The 17471-nt window shown below is 55.1% G+C and overlaps 1 protein-coding gene across 2 annotated transcripts in view; it reads left to right on the top strand.

The window, feature by feature from the left end:
- The window catches only part of NF2 (NF2, moesin-ezrin-radixin like (MERLIN) tumor suppressor), a 47950-nt gene extending 30740 nt beyond the window's left edge, over nucleotides 1–17210 (top strand). Inside the window, exons 14-16 of one of the 2 annotated variants that reach the window (XM_058816975.1) lie at nucleotides 4345–4472; nucleotides 6658–6817; nucleotides 15862–17210. In XM_058816975.1, the coding sequence (XP_058672958.1) occupies nucleotides 4345–4472; nucleotides 6658–6817; nucleotides 15862–15912 (339 nt within the window). In that variant the 3' untranslated portion in view covers nucleotides 15913–17210. Of the gene's footprint in view, nucleotides 1–4341; nucleotides 4473–6657; nucleotides 6818–15861 lie in introns of both variants that reach the window. The other variant, XM_058816974.1, reaches the window with a different exon arrangement.
- Nucleotides 17211–17471: the final 261 nt, after the last annotated feature.

Here is a 17471-nt window from a genome sequence, read left to right as displayed (position 1 = left end):
TAATTGTGCCTGCAAACCCTATCAGGTGCCTCCAGCCCTGCAGCTCACACCTGTTCCTTCCTGGCCTGGGGGAAGGGGAGCAGCATCAGGAATAGGCTTGAGTGGGAGTTATGGACAGGCCAGCACCGTGCTTTGAATTTGTACCTGCAGGCTCCTTCCCCCTTTGTCTGGAAACTTTATAGGAGCAGATTGGAGAGGGGTTAAGATGGAGCAACTTTTCATCCCAATTCCCTGGAGTTCACTGCAAGAATATTTGGAAGCTGTTAAAAATAACAGTGATGGAAAATAATCAGGTGCTCTCAGCTCTGGGACACTCAGTCAAGTGAGTGCTGGATAAAGCCCAGCTTTGGAGTGCTCCTTCTTTTACAAGTCACTGGAATTCTGGGATGCACCAGCTCCTCAATTCTGGCTTTGACTTGTGCACAGGGACACACTTGTCCTCGTTGAACAGTGTGGGATTTGGGCAGCCCTTGCACACCCTGTTCCCTCATGTTTTCATGTCCATCCTTAGTGAAACCAGCAGAGCCCAGCTCGAAGCCCTTGTGCTGAAATCCCTGCACAGGGGAGCAGCTGGGTGGCTCTGCTCTCTGTTCCTGAGGAATTAGAGCCTCATTAGGGGAATGTTGTGGGATTGCATGGAGCTCAGCTCCACCCCTCCAGCTGCATCTGATGCCTGGAGGCAGAGCTGCTGCTTCCAGACACACGGGGCTGTGTCCTCTGCCTTCCCTAAAGAGCCCTGGCCTTCCAGACACACTGCCAGTGCCTGCTGGGAAGGGAAATGCTTTTTTCCTCCCCATTTTGGTGGCAGGGTCTCCTCATGCAGGTGCTGTTCCTCCTGCCCCTCTCCCTGCCCTGGGATGAGGTCTGTGCTGCACTCACTCCCTGGCTGCTGTTTTCAAGGTCAGAAGGAGGCTGGTGTGCCCAGCATGTCCATATCCAGGTGAAAACACCTTGCTGGGCTCTTCCATCCTCTGTTACACTTCCCTGGATTGCCAGCACATGGGAGGACCCTGTTTTGAAAGCTGTTTTTGGAGACTTGAGTTCCTCAGGTCTGATGAGCAGTGCAGGATTCCAATTTTTCTCCTCCTGAATGGGTGTGTAACATTGGGCTTGTTCTTTTCCATGGTCCCAGAGTTGTGCTCTCGTCCCCTGACACTGGGAACTCAGCAGGACTTCACAGGAGCAAGAGAGGAAGGAGGGATTGGATGGATGTAGAATCATGTAGGTTGGAAAAAATGATTCAGAGATGGAGTCCAATCCCTGACCTAACTCTGTGCTGCAGAAAAGGCTAAAGAGACAGTTAAATATCTGTATATTTCAACTTTCCAATCTCAAATCCTGGCTCTTTAAAGCTTGTTTCAGTGTCTTTTTAGTCCTTGAAGCCCAGGCTGCTTTTATGATGTCACTGGTAGGTGATGCATGAGAAGTGAGATGTGGATGTGAGTCTCAGGGCTTGGAGAACGACTCATTCCTTACGGACTTGGCTGCAAATCTCTGCCTCCCTCAGTGCCCTTCAGGTGCCAGCTAAAGGCAACCACCTCCTCTCTGATCCTGTGGGAGCTGGAAGTGCCTGCTTTGGGCTTGCCCAAAATAAAGGCAGTGGCAGCACCAGGAGGAGCTTTGCCTGCAGGGGAACCCTCCTGACCTGCTCTGGATCCTCCCTGTCTCTGTATTCCAGAGGGATCCAAGGGATGCTGCTGCTGCTGTGCTGCTTTCCTCCTAACAGCAGGAAACTGCTGGAGTGCAGAAGCAGGGCTCTGCAGTTTGTTCCAGGTCAGGGAACACATATGGAAAAAGCTCCCTGTCCCTTTTATCACCCCCATGGTCATGGATTAGAGATAACAGCACCTGCTGAGAGAGCTGCCCAGGATTGTTGCTAATGGCAGGGAATCTGCAACAGGAATTCTGTCCCTCTGCACCTGCACAGCTGCCTCCAGATCTGGGGTCCCAGCACAGGAGGAACCTGGAGCTGCTGGAGCCAGTCCAGAGGAGGCACCAGAGATGCTGCAAGGGCTGGAGCCAGGCTGGGAGAGCTGGGGGTGCTCACCTGGAGAGGAGAAGGCTCCAGGGAGAGCTCAGAGCCCCTTGCAGGGCCTGAAGGGGCTCCAGGAGAGCTGGAGAGGGACTGGGGACAAGGGATGGAGGGACAGGACACAGGGAATGGCTCCCAGTGCCAGAGGGCAGGGATGGGTGGGGATATTGGGAATTGGGAATTGTTCCCTGGCAGGGTGGGCAGGCCCTGGCACAGGGTGCCCATCCTGGATCCCTGGCAGTGCCCAAGGCCAGGCTGGACACTGGGGCTGGGAGCACCCTTGGATGTGGAAGGTGTCCCTGCCATGGCAGGGGTGGCACAGGATGAGCTTTAAGCTCCCTTCCCACCCAAACCGTTCCATGATTCTGTTAAATGCTTTGTTCCAAATATCAATCCTGTACCTTTGAGAGCCCTGAATCTGCTCACTCTTTGCTTTTTCCATACTCTTCCTCACTCCTGCCGCTCTCTGACTTCTCCACCAATTTTTTCCTTGCTCCATGGCAGAGCAGTGCCGAGGGAGGAGAGGGAAGCAGTGGCTGTAGCAATCCTGATGAATTGGCTCAGGCCTTAATGGCTGCAGCAACTGAAATTCCTGCTCAACTCTTACTGCTGCTGTTGGGAGTTTTAAAAACAAAAACCAACAAAGCTTGTACTGAAAAAAAAAAACAAGCTAAAGGTTGTTTGAAGGCCAGTGGGCTGGCTTGGATGCTCCTGGCTCCCCTGTGCTGCAGGGACAGGAGAACCTCACGTGGGAAGGGCTTTGGGAACGCCTGTGTGCCTTACAGGGAAGGGACTTGAATGTCAATGGGATGCAAGTATTTAAATCAGTTAAGTGCTTTGACAGACCTGTCCCCTTTCCTTCGAGACTGGAATTGAGGTACTGAGCTGTCCCTTCCAGCGCCTGCTCCAGAATTAATGTGGCTTTGTTCCGTGCTGGCAGCAAAGGGGGAGGAAGGAGTTGGGTTTCCTTGTCAGGTGGGTCTTAACTCACCTGCAAGGCTCCAGCCAGGCCGAATGCAGTTTGAGGCACCTCCTTGTTTATGCTTGTACGAGGTGTTTGTGTTCCAGCTTTGCTGCTCCATGAAATGTTGTCCCTCTCAGATTTGTCCGAGCTGGGAAGGAGCCCTGGCTGTTTGTGAATTCCAGGCTGGTGTTGAGGGAAGAGGCAGGTTATTGTGCAGAGTAAATCTGTCACCCCAGTGCTTGCAGGTCTTGCTGAAGAGGAGCTGGCTGAAAACAGTGCTTGGAGTACCCCAAATAGGAGAAAGAAAGAGCCAATGGAAGCTCAAACTCTCATTTGTTAGAACAGGTACCCAGCAGTGCCATTCCAGGTTTGGGCACTTTGTTTTCCTTACAGGAATCCCTAAAAGCAAGAAGGAGCATCCAGGAGGGAGGTGGGGGATGCCAGGCTGGATTTCTCAGACCCCAGAGCAGGGCTGAGCAGGCTGGCAGAGTTGTGACTCAGCCCCATCTGATGCTGCTGTGCCACCCTTGACGTGTGCCCTGTTTGCCACCTCATCCAGCGTGCTGCAGGAGCAGAGCCATGACTCCAGCAGGCTTTTCCTCTCCTCCTAATGAGCCCATTTGTTAGAGGTGGGACAGAATTTTTGACTGAGAGGAAGAAGGGTCATTTTTAAGGAGAAGATAAAATCTAAGGGCCTGGCAGTGTGTGTCACTGGGGGATAGCAAAGCATTTTGCAGGAAGAAGAAAGTCCCAAATCCTTGCTCAGGTGTTGCAGGAGTGATTTGCTGTGTTATCTCCGTTTCCAGCTGAATCTAGAAGTGGTTTCTAAACCTTTGGAGCTGTAAATTACTGAGAGATAAAAATGTGTCAGTGCATTTCCATGGACCTTGCTGGAATGGCATCCTTGGGGTCACATTGGTCTTTGCTCAGGCTTTGGGGAGCTGTGGAGTGCAGGACTCTGCTGTCACACAGGGTCTTGCATTGTCCCTGTTCACAGCTTGAACTTTATAAACCTGAATGAATGTTAAATAGCAGGCAGATGACTCCCAAGAGGCAGCTTAAAGTGACACAGCAGTGATAAAGCCTTGATTTTACCAAGTCTTGTCAATAGATTTTGAAGGCAGGTGGTGTTTTGCCTCCTCTTTTAGGACTGCAAAGAATCCTGGAGGAGCAATGGCTTTGGACTGAGGAGCACATTGGGAATGGAGCAAGGAGATGTCCAGGCTGATCTTGTGCTCAGGACTCTGGGCTCAAGTGTTGCTCTGATTTTATGTCAGTATTGCAGAACATTGGCTGTAGTGACCCTTGTGTGGCCCAGATTGATTAACTCGTGCTCTCTCCTCAGCAGTCCATGAACTCGAGTACCACAGCACTGCCCACTGACCTGCCAAGCTACAACCTCATCAGTGAGAGCCTCTCCTTCGACTTCAAGGATACAGACATGAAGAGGCTGTCCATGGAAATTGAGAAGGAGAAGTATGTGGCACACATCCAATCCAGGCTGGGCTGGGATTTATGCTGGACATGAGCCAGGTGTGCCCAGAGGCCAAGGACAGCTGGGCTGTGTCACCCTGGGGTGGCAGCAGGAGCAGGGCAGTGCCCGTGCCCTGAGCTGGCACTGCTGGGGCACCTCCAGGGCTGGGGCAGCTCTGGGACCCTCCTGACAGGAGAGACCTGGAGGGGCTGGAGCGTGTCCAGGGCAGGGAACGGAGCTGGGAAGGGGCTGGAGCCCCAGGAGAGGCTGAGGGAGCTGGGCAGGGGCTCAGCCTGGAGCAAAGGAGGCTCAGGGGGCCCTTGTGGCTCTGCACAGCTCCTGACAGGAGGGGACAGCCGGGGGGGTCGGGCTGTGCTCCAGGGAACAGGGACAGGAGCAGAGGGAACGGCAGGGCAGGCTCAGGGTGGATTTTGGGATAATTTCTTCCTGGAAATTATCTTCCTGTCCAGCCCTGGCACAGCTGTCCAGAGCAGGGTTGGAGTCCCCATCCCTGGAGGGATTTAACACCCATGTGGATGTGGCACTTGGTGATATGGGGCAGTGGTGGCCTTGGCAGTGCTGGGGAATGGTTGGACTTGTTAACCTCAGAGGGCTTTTCCAACCTGAACAGTTCTGGGCTTGTCCTGGCTGAGCCTTTCCCTGGTGGGGACCTGGTGTCACCAACCTGCTCCCAGGTGAGCTCAGGGCCCTGCTCCAGGCAGTTCCTCTCCCTGTGGGAATCCTGGCCCTGCTCAGGCTGGCACTGCCCGCGGTGCTGGAAAGAGTTAACAGCAGGCTGAGTGCTGGAGGCCTGAGCTTGAGGCTTTTCAGGTGTCCAGGGACCCTGGTGATAGCTGGGGTGTGTTAAGGTCCTGCTCTAGGGCTTTAACCCCTTTTCCTTGGCATTTGTGTCACGTTCCTGGATAAAAAGTGTTCGCCAGCAAGTTTGGATGTGATTATGAGCTTTGATCTTGTGTTTTCCTGAGGGTGTAAGTGTAGCCTTCGAAATTACCAATTGAGCAAAAATCAAAGCAGATCAGATTTTAATCTCTGTAGTAATGATGTGCTTTGTTCATCGATTGGGTCATAGATCAAAGCCACAATGGCTCTGTCATCCTGCTCTGGCCAAAACTTCCTGAGGCTGCCCTGACACCCCTGGATCCCAGAGGCTGCTTTGCTCTGCCTCTGCTCAGTGCCCTTTCCTGTGTATGAAATCACAGACCTGGAGACAGATTAAGAACTTCTAAAAACTTTTCCCAAAGCCAGAAGGAAAAAGATAGAAGCTGAAAATAACAGGATAATTCCTGGTTCTGTACCCAGGTTGCTATCTAGGTCATCCTGCTCTCCTGAGCAGGGAGAGCTGCCTCTGCCAAATGCTGAAAGCAATAGGATGCTTTTTCTGTCTTCTCTGGGGCTGTTCTGTTTCTGTGGGTGCTGGGATAAACCTCTCTACAAATTTTGGCACTGGAAAGGGTTCCTGTTACCCTGCTGGCCCTCTGACCTGGCTCAGGGGGTTAATCATAGCTACAAAACTCATGGGGTGATTTTTCCAGTTGATTTTTCTTTGTGGAAGGCAGTTCAGGACGAGTCCTGGGAATGCTGGCTTTGGGGGTTGGTTTTTTCCCTTTCTTGCTTTTTTTTTTTTTTGGGAGACTTTCTCTGTGCCAGGGGTGCTCTGTGTCTACAAGATCCCTGATATTTTGGGGACAGCACTTGCTCCCACACAGTTCATGAGCTGAATCCCTCTAAAACACAACAAGTCACTACATCAGGGTCCTTCTTCATGGAAAGATTTGTGGATTTGGGTTGTGGAGCAGCTTTGGGGAGGGGTGCAGGGGTGTAGAGCTCTCCTGAGTAGCTGCTTAAACCACTGTGTGGTGTAAACCTCTGTCAGCTTCACTTGCAAATGGGAGACTTAAAAATACCACCCAGCTTGGGTTTAATTTTGTATAATAATAATATAACTTACACTTTTATTGCTGGGTTGGCTGTCTGGGTCCCCTTTAATAAGGAACAAATAATTGCTCTGAGTAGCTCACTGTGTGCTATAAACTGATATCATCAGTTCCACACGCTAAAAATAATGAAGAAAAGCTGTTTCTGTTATAATTCTGTTATCAGGTGTCACATCAGCAGGTGCAGCTGGTCAGTGCTAACCCAGGGCTGTTCTGTGTGTGTGTGTTTTAGGGTGGAGTACATGGAGAGGAGCAAGCACCTGCAGGAGCAGCTCAATGAGCTGAAGACAGAAATTGAGGCACTGAAGCTCAAGGAGAGGGAGACAGCTCTGGATATTTTGCACAACGAGAACTCCAGCCGGGGCAACAGCAAGCACAACACTATTAAAAAGGTATCAGAAGGCCCCAGTTTGTATCCCCCCTGATGAAACTCTTTAAAAAGAACCCTAAAATCTTCCTGCTTTTGGTAATAAAATTGTTGGATCTAGGCTTTCTTCCCCAGCTGCTTAGCTTTGATCGGAGAATTGCAGCTTCTGGTGGTCCTGGTGTCCTGACCCAGCCTGGTCTCTCCAGGGCTGTGGGAAGGAATGTGAGGGTCTCCAGGGCTGAAGGTCTTTCTGAACCTTAAAAGCTGTACAAGGATGTTGTTGGAAGGGCTCTGCATCCCCAGTGAACAGGAAAAGCCCTCCCTGCCTATTGCAGCTGTTCTGTATGAACACTGAACTTGTCTGGTGAATAATGAGGGCAGAAATACTCCTGGCTTAGGAGCTCTCAGTGGAAAAAGCCAAAAGCTCTTCCTCGCTTTTAATCTCTCTAGAGAAACCTGTAGTGCAGCTTCAGTCACTAACAGCAAAGCCTTTGCTGGCAGGGGGTGTGAGACCTCTACTCCCTGAAGCCACCTGCCTCCTGCAGTGGGGCTGACCTGAGGAACTTCAGCCAAAAATTGAGCCAAAAATCTTCTACATCCCATCTTCTTCCTTTGCCTCAGTGCTGGTCTCTGTAACGAGGGGCTGGAGGCACATCCATGATGGGTTTGGATGGTGGTGGTCAGCCCCACTCACCTGCAAAGGCTTTTTCCCTGCAAAGGCTTTTCCTGGCTGGCTTTCTGCTGGCAGCTGTCCTCGGGAAGGACTTGGAAATCCAGGCTGTGGTAACAACTGCAGGCTTGAAAAACAAATTCTGCTCTCTTTACTACTCCCAGCCAAAAGTTATGTCTGAAAGGATTTGGAAATATCAGTTCTTGCCGACTTTGGTGGCTGGGAGTTTGTGATCACTGAATTGGGGCAGGAAAATGAATCTAGCGGGGCTCACTCGCCAGTTTCCCCGTACTGGCCTGGAGCTATTCAGGTTCCTGTCACACTAGAGCAGAGAAAATAAAAATCTTCACAACCCCTTTTGTCATTGTAGAATCTGGAGGCGTTTCTGCTCCCAGTAGGTTTGGGAAGGATTTGTCTCTGTGTTCCAAGCCCTTGGTTTAAACAAAAACTGCTAAATTTTCACTTCTGACAGAGAGGAGTTCATAGAGAGCTGATGGTCCCATTTGTCTCCCTTAAAGAGGGTGGCTGGGCCATCATTACCGTGTCTGTCAGGGCTTGTCACAGTGCTGTCACTTTGCCTCCTTTGAAGATGGAGTCTTGTCCTGTCCCCTCCCTTCCGGAGGCAGCGGGGGCTGCCCGGCTGCTGCATCTCAGCATGGAGCAAAGGTTCCCAAATAATAGACTATTAGTGGAGACATCAGAGGGAAATTACAGCCTGCTCTGCTCAGGGAGGTCAGCAGGGCTTTTGTCTTAGCTGTAGTGAAGGCAAGGAAACATAGGGCACTGGGAATGGGATATCAGTGCAGCAATACTTCAATGGCACCAACCCTCTGCCTCACCTGGAAGCTGCTGGTTGCTCCGGGCAAGCCCTAAGATCCCACAGATCCCCTACCCTCGTATCACACACACGGGGATTATTGTTATTATTTGTTGTTCGTTTTATTTTGCTGGTTTAGCCTCAAGCCCAGGGCAGAAGACCTATCTGCATTTGAGAATTCCAAGTAGGTTATTCCAAGGTACTCTGCCTGGGGTGCTGGGGTCTGGCTGTGGCACTAACCCGTGCATGAGCTTGCCTGCACTCCAGCGGCGCCGGCTGCCCGTGGTCACCCATCCAGCCTGGCTCTCCCTCCCTCAGGAGCACCCCCAAGCTCTCTGCACTTGTTCCTACACCTGATCCTCCGTGCTGGGAAGCTTTCTTGGCAGAAATTGTGCTGGCAACCTCAGAGGGGGTGTTCAGGTAGAGGCACTTTAATAATTCAGCGCGCCTGTTTTTGCACCGGTGGTTGGGAATCTATCGGAGGTGCAGGGCAGCCTTTGAAGATTCCTTTAATGAAGTAAACCAGCACCTTCCCCCCCTTGATTGTTGCAGAAAGAAATTCAGGATGTTAAAAAAAATACTCCAAACAAACAGCTAAACCCAATAATCTCTGCTTCCAACGCTGTCAAAACGGGCTAAAAATGCACAGCTCCGTCTCAGAGCCGAGCAGCACGAGGATGCTCTGCCTGTTGTAGAAGCATCCCAGGAAGGTAAAGCAGAGGATTGAGGACAACTGGTGTCTGCAGGTGGCTCTGTGCCAGGGGAAGGTCACCAGCACACCTGGGGACAGGAGTTGTCCTTCTCCCTGCACTGCCTCTGCCTGTCCTTCACCACCTCCTGCCCAGGGGGTCCTGCACTGTTAGTGCCACATCTCTTATTCCTGGAGCCTGCTTTCCTCCAAGGATTTGCCCTCAATCTGCAGGCTGGATGTGCTGAGCATCCACTCTCTCCTTCGGGAGGATGGGTTTGGGGAAGCTTTCCTGCTCTGCCCTGGGGCAAAGTTCTTGCACAGCCACAGGGTTTTGGGAGCTTGGAGTCGGTGGCACTCAGTGAAGTACTGGGACACCACACTCAGATGGCAGAACTGGTGGGAAATGCTTTTGGAAAAGATAGAGCAATTCCCCAACACCTCTGGAGCTCAGGAGCAGAGGCAGGAGATTGTTTTACCCAGGAGAACTCAGCACAAGGCTGTGCTGTACTTCACTGCATCCGCCATTCCAGGGGCTGTAAATCCCTGGAGTTTGGGGTTTGTGCCAGCTCTGAGGAGCTGCAGGTGTTCCCAAAACAGGCTGCTCTCATTGTTAAACAGTTCCATGGGGAAGAGGCTAAAAGGGGTGACCCTGCAGGTCTGGGCCACCTTGGGGGAGGTGTTGGATATCTCAGACAGACTGGCTGTGAATGAAATGCATTATCCCATCCCACCTGCCTTGAAGAGCTCTGTGAAATCTGGGGTGAAATCCGCTTGTGGCCGCAGCACAAGGAGGTGAAATGAAGCCCTGGCAGTTTGTGGGAAGACTCTTCCAGCAGCTGGGAGAGCTGCAGTGCCCAGGAGGAGCCCCCATAATTAAAGCATCTGCACAGCGAGCGCTGCAGTGTGACCTCTGGGGTTTGGCGCCTGCCTTTGAAGGTGCCTGCGAAGTTTTTCATGTTTAATTACGTGGTTAACATGCTAATCCCTTTTTATGAGCTCTGTGGGCACAGCACAGACACCTCATCTGGAAGCTGCTCTCCCTTCTCCGTAGCTCCCTGCCGTGGGCTGGTGCTGTGGCTCCAGCTGGCTCCAATTCAGCAGGGTTTGTCACTTAGTCTGTGGTAAAGGGTGAAAAACCCACTTCTTCCTCATCTCCTCCGCTGCAGGAAAGCTCCCAGGACAGGCTGCTAAAACACAATCAGGTCTTTGATTCCACTTGCTTTCTTCTTGCACAGTCATGCTTATTTACTGGGATTTAAGCCCTTTGAAGTATCCAGGCAAGGAGCAAATCTCCACGCCTGTTCCCAGACAAGCAGCTTTGTGCTTGAGCCTCTGGTCCTTCCACAGGCAGCCTCAGCCTCTCCTGCCAGGCTCTCACGTGGCTGAGAGCAGCTTCTCCAGGGCTTGAGCTCCATCCCAGAGCATCACTTTTGGGGCCCTGGGGATCCTGCTGGCTCCTTTCCTGGCTCTGATCCTGGATGCAGTGCTGTGTTGTCCTTGGCTTGGATAATGATCATTGTGGAGACACTTGGAGATCTGAGCTGGGGTGTTCAGGCTGGAGAAGAGAAGTCTCCAGGGGGACCTTAGAGCCCCTCCTAGTGCCTAAAGGAGAGCTGGAGAGGGACTGGAGACAAGGGATGGAGAGACAGGACACAGGGAATGGCTCCCACTGCCAGAGGGCAGGGATGGATGGGATATTGGTGAGGAATTCTTCCCTGTAAGCACAGATTGAAGCTGTGGCTGCCCCTGGATCCCTGGAAATGTCCAAGGCCAGGTTGGATGGGGCTTCTCACTGCCAGAGGGCAGGGATGGATGGGATATTGGGCAGGAATTGTTCCCTGGCAGGGTGGGCAGGCCCTGGCACAGGGTGCCCAGAGCAGCTGCAGCTGCCCCTGGATCCCTGGATGTGTCCAAGGCCAAGTTGCACACTGGGGCTGGGAGCAGCCTGGTATAATCTAAGGTGTCCCTACCCATAGCAGGGAGTGGGACTGGATGAGTTTTAAGGTCCCCTTTGGATTTAGCCAGTGAACAGCTCCCAGCTGAAAGCACAGAAGGGTGAGTGGGGCAGAGCCAGAGGGATTTCTGCAGCCTTGCCTTCCCTCCTGCCACCTTTGGGATTGGCTGTGGTGTGTCCTTGTGAGGACACTGGTGGCTGGTGATGGCACTGCTGCCTGAGTGTCTCATCATGCAGACAGCATGTGCCACCCCCACATGTCACAAGGCTCCTTCATCATCTGGACAAGTGGAAGGATTTGGGGAGGCTGGCACTGGGGCAGATGCTTTCTCTATTTTCCACCTGCACCAGTTGAGCAGTGTGCTAGGGATCAATGAAATGTGTCCCTTGAGGACTTCACAATTCCTGTGGGGTCCCTGTCACCTCCTGGCCGCTCCCTTCCTCATCTCACCCTTCTGGAGGTGCAGATTCCCTGGATCAGGTCTGTTCTGCCCCAGTAGATTGCTGGGAGAAGGAGGATGTGCCCCTTGCAGAGAGCAGGGACCAGCACAAGGAATGCTCTGGGCAGGACAAAAGGAAAGAGCCTGGTGGGACAGAGCTGCCATCCTTCCCTGTGCATGGGGGACAGGGATGAGGCTCCTCAGTCTCCTGCAGGGCTGTGTAACCCAACCCCAGCTGGAAGGGGAAGACAGAACAGGCACACCACCAGCAAGGGACTTCCCAGGAGCAGCAGCACCAGCATTTCCCATTTCCTTGAGAGCTGTGAAGTTGGAAAGGATGAGTGAGGCTGCCAGCTTCTCACTCAGCCTGGCACCTGGCTGGGTGCAGGTGGGAGCCAGGAGACACCCAGTGGGCAGAGCAGCTCTGGGAACACATTTTCCAAATGCAGAAGGAGACAGAGGCTCATCCCACGTGGCTCTTGCCCACACACCCCCACGTGTGCTAGACCACATCCCTTCCAGGCTCCTTTTCCTCCTGGTTCTCCTCGGAGCTGGGAAGTGAAACTCCCAGGCAGTTAAACTGGGACACAGCAGCCTCTTTTCCTTGTTTACAAGGAGCAAGAGGAAAGTAGGAAACGTCAGGCCTATCAGCTATTTCTGTGGCAGCCTTTGAAAAGCGTTTCCTTCACATGGAGCGTCATCTTCTCCTTTCAAATGGGCTCATCAAAGCGTCGGGGGCTGGGGGACAGTTGTGCTCGGGAGAGAATAAACGGCAGCGTGGGAGGCAGAGAGGAGAGGGAGGGAAATGGGAAGAATCACAGGAAAACAGGCTTTGGGTTCAAAAGTAACACAGTGGGAATTGAGAGGTCCACCTGGCCGGTGGGGCCGGGGAGTGGGCAGGGATGGGGACAGTGGGGAGTAAAGAGGATTTAGTGTGTGGAGCACTGGGTGGTGATTAGCAAGGACTGTAGATCTTCCCAGCAGCAGGAAAACATCTTGGCATCACACAGGGTGAGGGTGGCACAGATGCCCCTCTTCTCCAGCCTGGCCATACTGCAGGGTAAACAAGGAAACAGCAAGGAAATGAGACATCTTAGACCTCTCCCTGCCGGGGGAAACCAGGGGGCAGTTGGTGTGAGTCGCAGCCCCTCCCTGTTGCCCCACTCTGGGGGCTCACAGGAGCCTTGGGGGTTTCCCTGGGTTGGGTTTGCTGTGCCTGCAGTTATTGGGTTACCTGCTCCAAACTGCCTGTGCCTACCAAGCACTTACTGGGCTGCTTTGGTTTGTTTGTGTTGCCTAAATCAAATCAGCCCAGCAGCCCTGGGGAGCAGCAGGCTCAGAGGAGCCCCAGTGCAGGAATGCAGGGAGCAGGACTCTTCCCTCTCTCCCCTTCCTGAGATCTTGATTCATTCTGAGCTCAGGCCGCTTAATTGCGCTGCCTCTCTCTCCCTCTAAATTTTCCTTGATGGCTCTGGTAGAGCATGGGGAGCCCACCCTCCCTCCTGCAGGAAGGAGATTATCATAATACTGCTTGTAAATCAATTTTTTTTTTCCTTTTCTCCGCACTGACGAGGATGTAACTCCCTCTTAATCACCCTGCACAGTGTTACGCTACGGGGAGGGATATTTATTTCTGCTCGCCTGGCCAGAAGGGGATGTGGAGACTGCAGAGAGATTTTGGAGGTATTGGAGGCTTCCCCCCCAACAGATGATGGAGAGGCCAGCACAGGGTGGTGCTCTCCCCTTTGCTTTCACATCCCAGTGCAGAAAAGAAAGGAAGAGCAGTTGAGGGAGTGGGGTTTCCCTGCAGAGAGCCCCCTGTGCCCACCGGCTCCCAAGGCACCTCCTGGGATGAGTCAGGATGGCCCCAGAGCTCCCCCAATGCATCCCTGGGACTGGTGTGTGTGGTGCTCCCAAGGATAGCCCTGCCTGTGCTCCACAATGAGGCAAACAGCAACAGAAGAAGCAAAAAGGGCTGAGGGGAGTTTTCCCTCCTGGCATGGGCAGTGGAGAGTCAGGTGCAGTGAGGAGCAGCCCTGGTTTCCTCTTGGGTGGTTCTGGAGTAGTCAGATGTGAGGAGGCAGCTGCCTGGAGCTGCTGGGCAGCCCTGATCCTGGTCCTGGTCCTGGTCCTCACTGGAAGGGATCTTAAAACTTCTCCTGTCCCACCCCTGCTATGGGCAGGGACACCTTCCACTGTCCCAGGTTGCTCCAAGCCCCGTCCTTGGGCACTGCCAGGGATCCAGGGGCACCCCAGCTGCTCTGGACACCCTGCCAGGAGGAATCCCTGTGGTGTTTGCCTTTCAGGTGGCAAAATCTGGGCACTGCTGGGAGCCAGTGACCCACAGGGCACAGCAGCCCTCTTGGGAACTCTGTGCTCCCTCCTCTCCATGGGGTCCCATCTCCTCCAGACCCACTTTTGCTCTGACTCCCTGTATGGCTGCTTTTCCCATGCCTCACATTCCCTGGATGGGTTAAAAAGGTTCCACTGAGGCTCTCTAGGAGCCTTTGGATGTTGTGGATGAAAGCAGAGGAGCAGGGCTGCATCTCTCCCTGCCCCCTGTGCCTGTGCTGGATGCTCCAGAGCTCTGCCTCCTCCTGCTTCCAAACCTCCAGCCTGAGGCAGGCACAGATTTGGGCTCAGGCCATCCTTGGGGGTACCCCAGGACCCCCAAAACACGTGGGGGGTTAATGGAGAGCAGTGTGCAGCTACAGGCAGAGAGCCAGGCTTGGAACAGTTGGATTCCTTGGTAAGCCTGAGGGGAACATCCTCCTGTGCTCCATCAGCAGCTGCAGCTTTGCCAGGGTGATCCACAGGGAACTCCCTTCACTGTGCTGGGAGAGAGGGAGCTCCTGTGGGCTGGGGGGGTGCCAGGCTCTGGTTCCCCAGCCAGGCTGCAAGGGGATGGATTTGGAGGCACAGCCTTGGGAAGGAGCTGGATGGCAGGTAGATCATGGAATCATGGAATGGTTTGTGTTGGGAGGGTCCTTCAAGCTCATCTTAATGCACCCCCTGCCATGGCAGGGACACCTCCCACTGTCCCAGTGTCCAGCCTGGCCTTGGGCACTGCCAGGGATCCAGGATGGGCACCCTGTGCCAGGGCCTGCCCACCCTGCCAGGGAACAATTCCCAATTCCCAATATCCCATCCAGCCCTGCCCTCTGGCACTGGGAGCCATTCCCCCTTACCCCGTTGCTCCAGGCCTTGTCCCAAGTCCTTCTCCAGCTGTTTTGGACCCTTTAGGCCCTGGAACACTTCCAGGAACGGGGTTTCTGTCAGGTGGCCCCAGCAGTGGGTCTGGCAGCAGCCTGGGGCTCTCTGCTCCTTTTTATTGTCCCTCTCCAGCCTTAGAGAGGAAAAACACTGCCTGTGTCACACAGAATCCCTGTCCCACCTCACCCACCTTCCAGCCAGCTCTGGAGGGGATGCTGAGGAGGAGCAGAGCCAGCCCTGGCCCAGAAGCTGCTGCCAAAAAAGATTATTAAGCCCCTGTAGAAATTTCCTCTGCAATACAGATTATTTTTTCTGACTGGCATTAGAGCTGAGAGGGAATTACTGAGGAAGAGCCATGGGGGAGAAGCAGGGACGGGGGGGAAAGCGCCTGACTGCTCCATTGAGGGGTTTAACTCACTGAAAGGTGATCCCAGGGCTCCTGTTCCAGCAAAACCGGCATTCCCAGGAAGGCACCGTGCTTAATCCAGCTGAAACAGAGCCCTGGCAATTAGCCCGTGCTCTGGCAAACTCCTGGTGATCCAGCAGCTGCTGGAAGGTGGCGCTTGTGCTGCTGCACTCCATTGGGTGGCTGCCTGTAAATCCTGGGATTTCTTCCCCACCACTGAGGATTCTTTTATCCTCTTTGGCCCCTCAGCAAGCGGGCTCAGGGTGCTCCGTGGGGTGTTGTTTGTGGGATGGATGTGGAAGGGATTCCAAGGGTTCCCAAGGGTTCCCGAGGGTTTCTGGGTCCTGCAGAGCCTGCAAGGACAGCCCTGGCAGTGAGGGCTCTCCAGCTCTGTCCTGTGGCAGGGTGGATGGAGTGGGGTGGGGTGAGATCCCAGGGGGGCTGCATGGACCACACGTGGTGGGATGGGGCTGGATGCGAGCATGGAGAGGATGGGCCCTGTTTGGGGACAGAGGGGACACGTGTCTGGTGGCTGTTGGAGTAGTGGGTTCTCCCTCAGCTCACTGAGGTGTTTCTCCTCCAGCTTCCCAAGACCCCTCTATGTCCTCCTTGTCAGGGGCCCCAGCACTGGCTCCTTGGATCAGCCTCCCCTGTATTCCAATCCTGGAAGCCTCAGCCGTGCCAGTGACCTTGATGGAATCTCTGTCCCCGCTTTCCCTCGGGCTGTGCTTGCTGTGGTGGGGGCTGCACGACCCCCGGCTTCTGCACCCCCGGGTTTCCACATTCCCGGTGTTTCCCGAGGGATCCGGGCACAGCTCCCTGCTGGGAGCGCTGTGCGAGCTGGGGCTGCCCCCTGATCCTGCTCTGCTCTCTTGCAGCTCACCCTGCAGAGCACCAAGTCCCGGGTGGCGTTCTTCGAGGAGCTCTAGGGAGGAACCGCTGGCACCGCAGCTGCTCCGCCCGCCGGGCCCCGACCGGAGCCGGCATCGCCCCGGAGCCGCCGCCGCTCCAGCCCCGTGTGCACACCCGCGCCTCGGGGCCGGCTGCCCACGGACTCTGTGATGGTCTCTAGCTTTGCAGCCGTTCATCCTCCTCCTGACACTTTGTTTTCCTGGGTTTTCCAGCTTTTAGTCCTTATTTTTCTAGCATTGCTTCCAGGCTCGGCCCTCCAGGCTTTTCCCTGGAGCCGGGGTCGGGGCTGTGGCCGTGCCTGCCCACCCTGGCAGCCAGCAGAGAGTGTGCCCGAGGGTCTCCCTGGGAGGGGTGGGCACCCCTCGGGGTTGGCTTCTCTGGGCTCTGGAGCTCGGTGTGCCAGCCCAGAGCCCCCGGTGCCGGTCTGGAATCCCTCGGGCCGGCCCTGGAACTCCCGGTGCCGGTGTGGAATCCCTCGGGCCGGCTCCGGAGCCCCCGGTGCCGGTGTGGAATCCCTCGGGCCCGCCCTGGAGCCCCCGGTGCCGGTGTGGAATCCCTCGGGCCGGCCCCGGAGCCCCGCACGGAGCTGGGAGCTCCATTAGGATCCCGAGCATGTTCCAGTGGAGTGCTGTAAATCAGGAACGCCGCGCTGGGGCGGGAGAGGAGCAGGGAGCGGGAGGAGAGGGACCTGGGGCTGGGGGGATGCTGGGCTGCTCCCCTGGGGAGAGGAGGTGGGAGGAAGGGCTCCTCCTCCTCCTCCTCCCTGCTGGGAGCAGGGAGCGGGAGAACAGCTAGTGCCAACCAAATGAAACCTTACTGTTCCTGCAAACTGTGACAAACCCGGGCGGCTCCAGGCTGGGGGATCCCGGGGCTCCGGGCCGGGCTCTCCCGGGGTGTCCCAGCCCCTCGGATCCCCCGGGAGTGCCGCTGTCCCGGGCTGGGCCCGGGCTGCCTGTCCCGCCTGTCCCATCGCGGGTGCCTTGCTCTGACCCCCCATGGGGGGAACAGGGATGCCTTGACCTTCCCTTCCTGTCTCCGTCCCAAACCCTGGGCCCCTCCCGGCTGGAATCCTCTTCCAGAGCCGGTGCTGCCCCGGGGATCCCTCACATCCCCTCGGGACCCCCAATTCCTCCTCCCCACAGCCCCCCAGAGGCTCAGTGTGGAGTAACCCCCATCCCACCGCTGTTTATTTAACCCCGGATCATTCCCCGCACGTGGCTGCAGCTCGGATGGCTGTGGCCTGGCACAGCCGCTTTCCCATTCCCTGGACTGTTGTACTCCGAAGGAATAACTGTTTTCTCCTGTTTTAATAAAAATTCACAGCACTACGAGGGGAGCCGAGGCTTCTTTGCTGTTCTTTTTTTCTTCGGGAAAGCTGCTGGGAGCGCGGCTGCCGCAGTTGGCGGTGCCGGGATTAACGGGAGGCGCAGCTGCAGTGCCGGGATCCCTCCGGGGCTCCCGCGGCACCGGGAGCGCTCCAGGCCCCGCTGGCCCCGCTCCCTCGGGGCTCTTTGTGCCCCTCCGTGAGGGAAAAAGGGTTTGGGGTGCCCAGAGGGGCTGTTTGCCCTCCCTGATC

Source organism: Ammospiza caudacuta, chromosome 18 (genome assembly GCF_027887145.1).
Source record: "Ammospiza caudacuta isolate bAmmCau1 chromosome 18, bAmmCau1.pri, whole genome shotgun sequence".
In the NCBI taxonomy this organism is placed as follows: domain Eukaryota; kingdom Metazoa; phylum Chordata; class Aves; order Passeriformes; family Passerellidae; genus Ammospiza; species Ammospiza caudacuta.
Note: the sequence above shows the minus strand (reverse complement) of the source record. Positions and strands in the feature narration are given on the sequence as shown.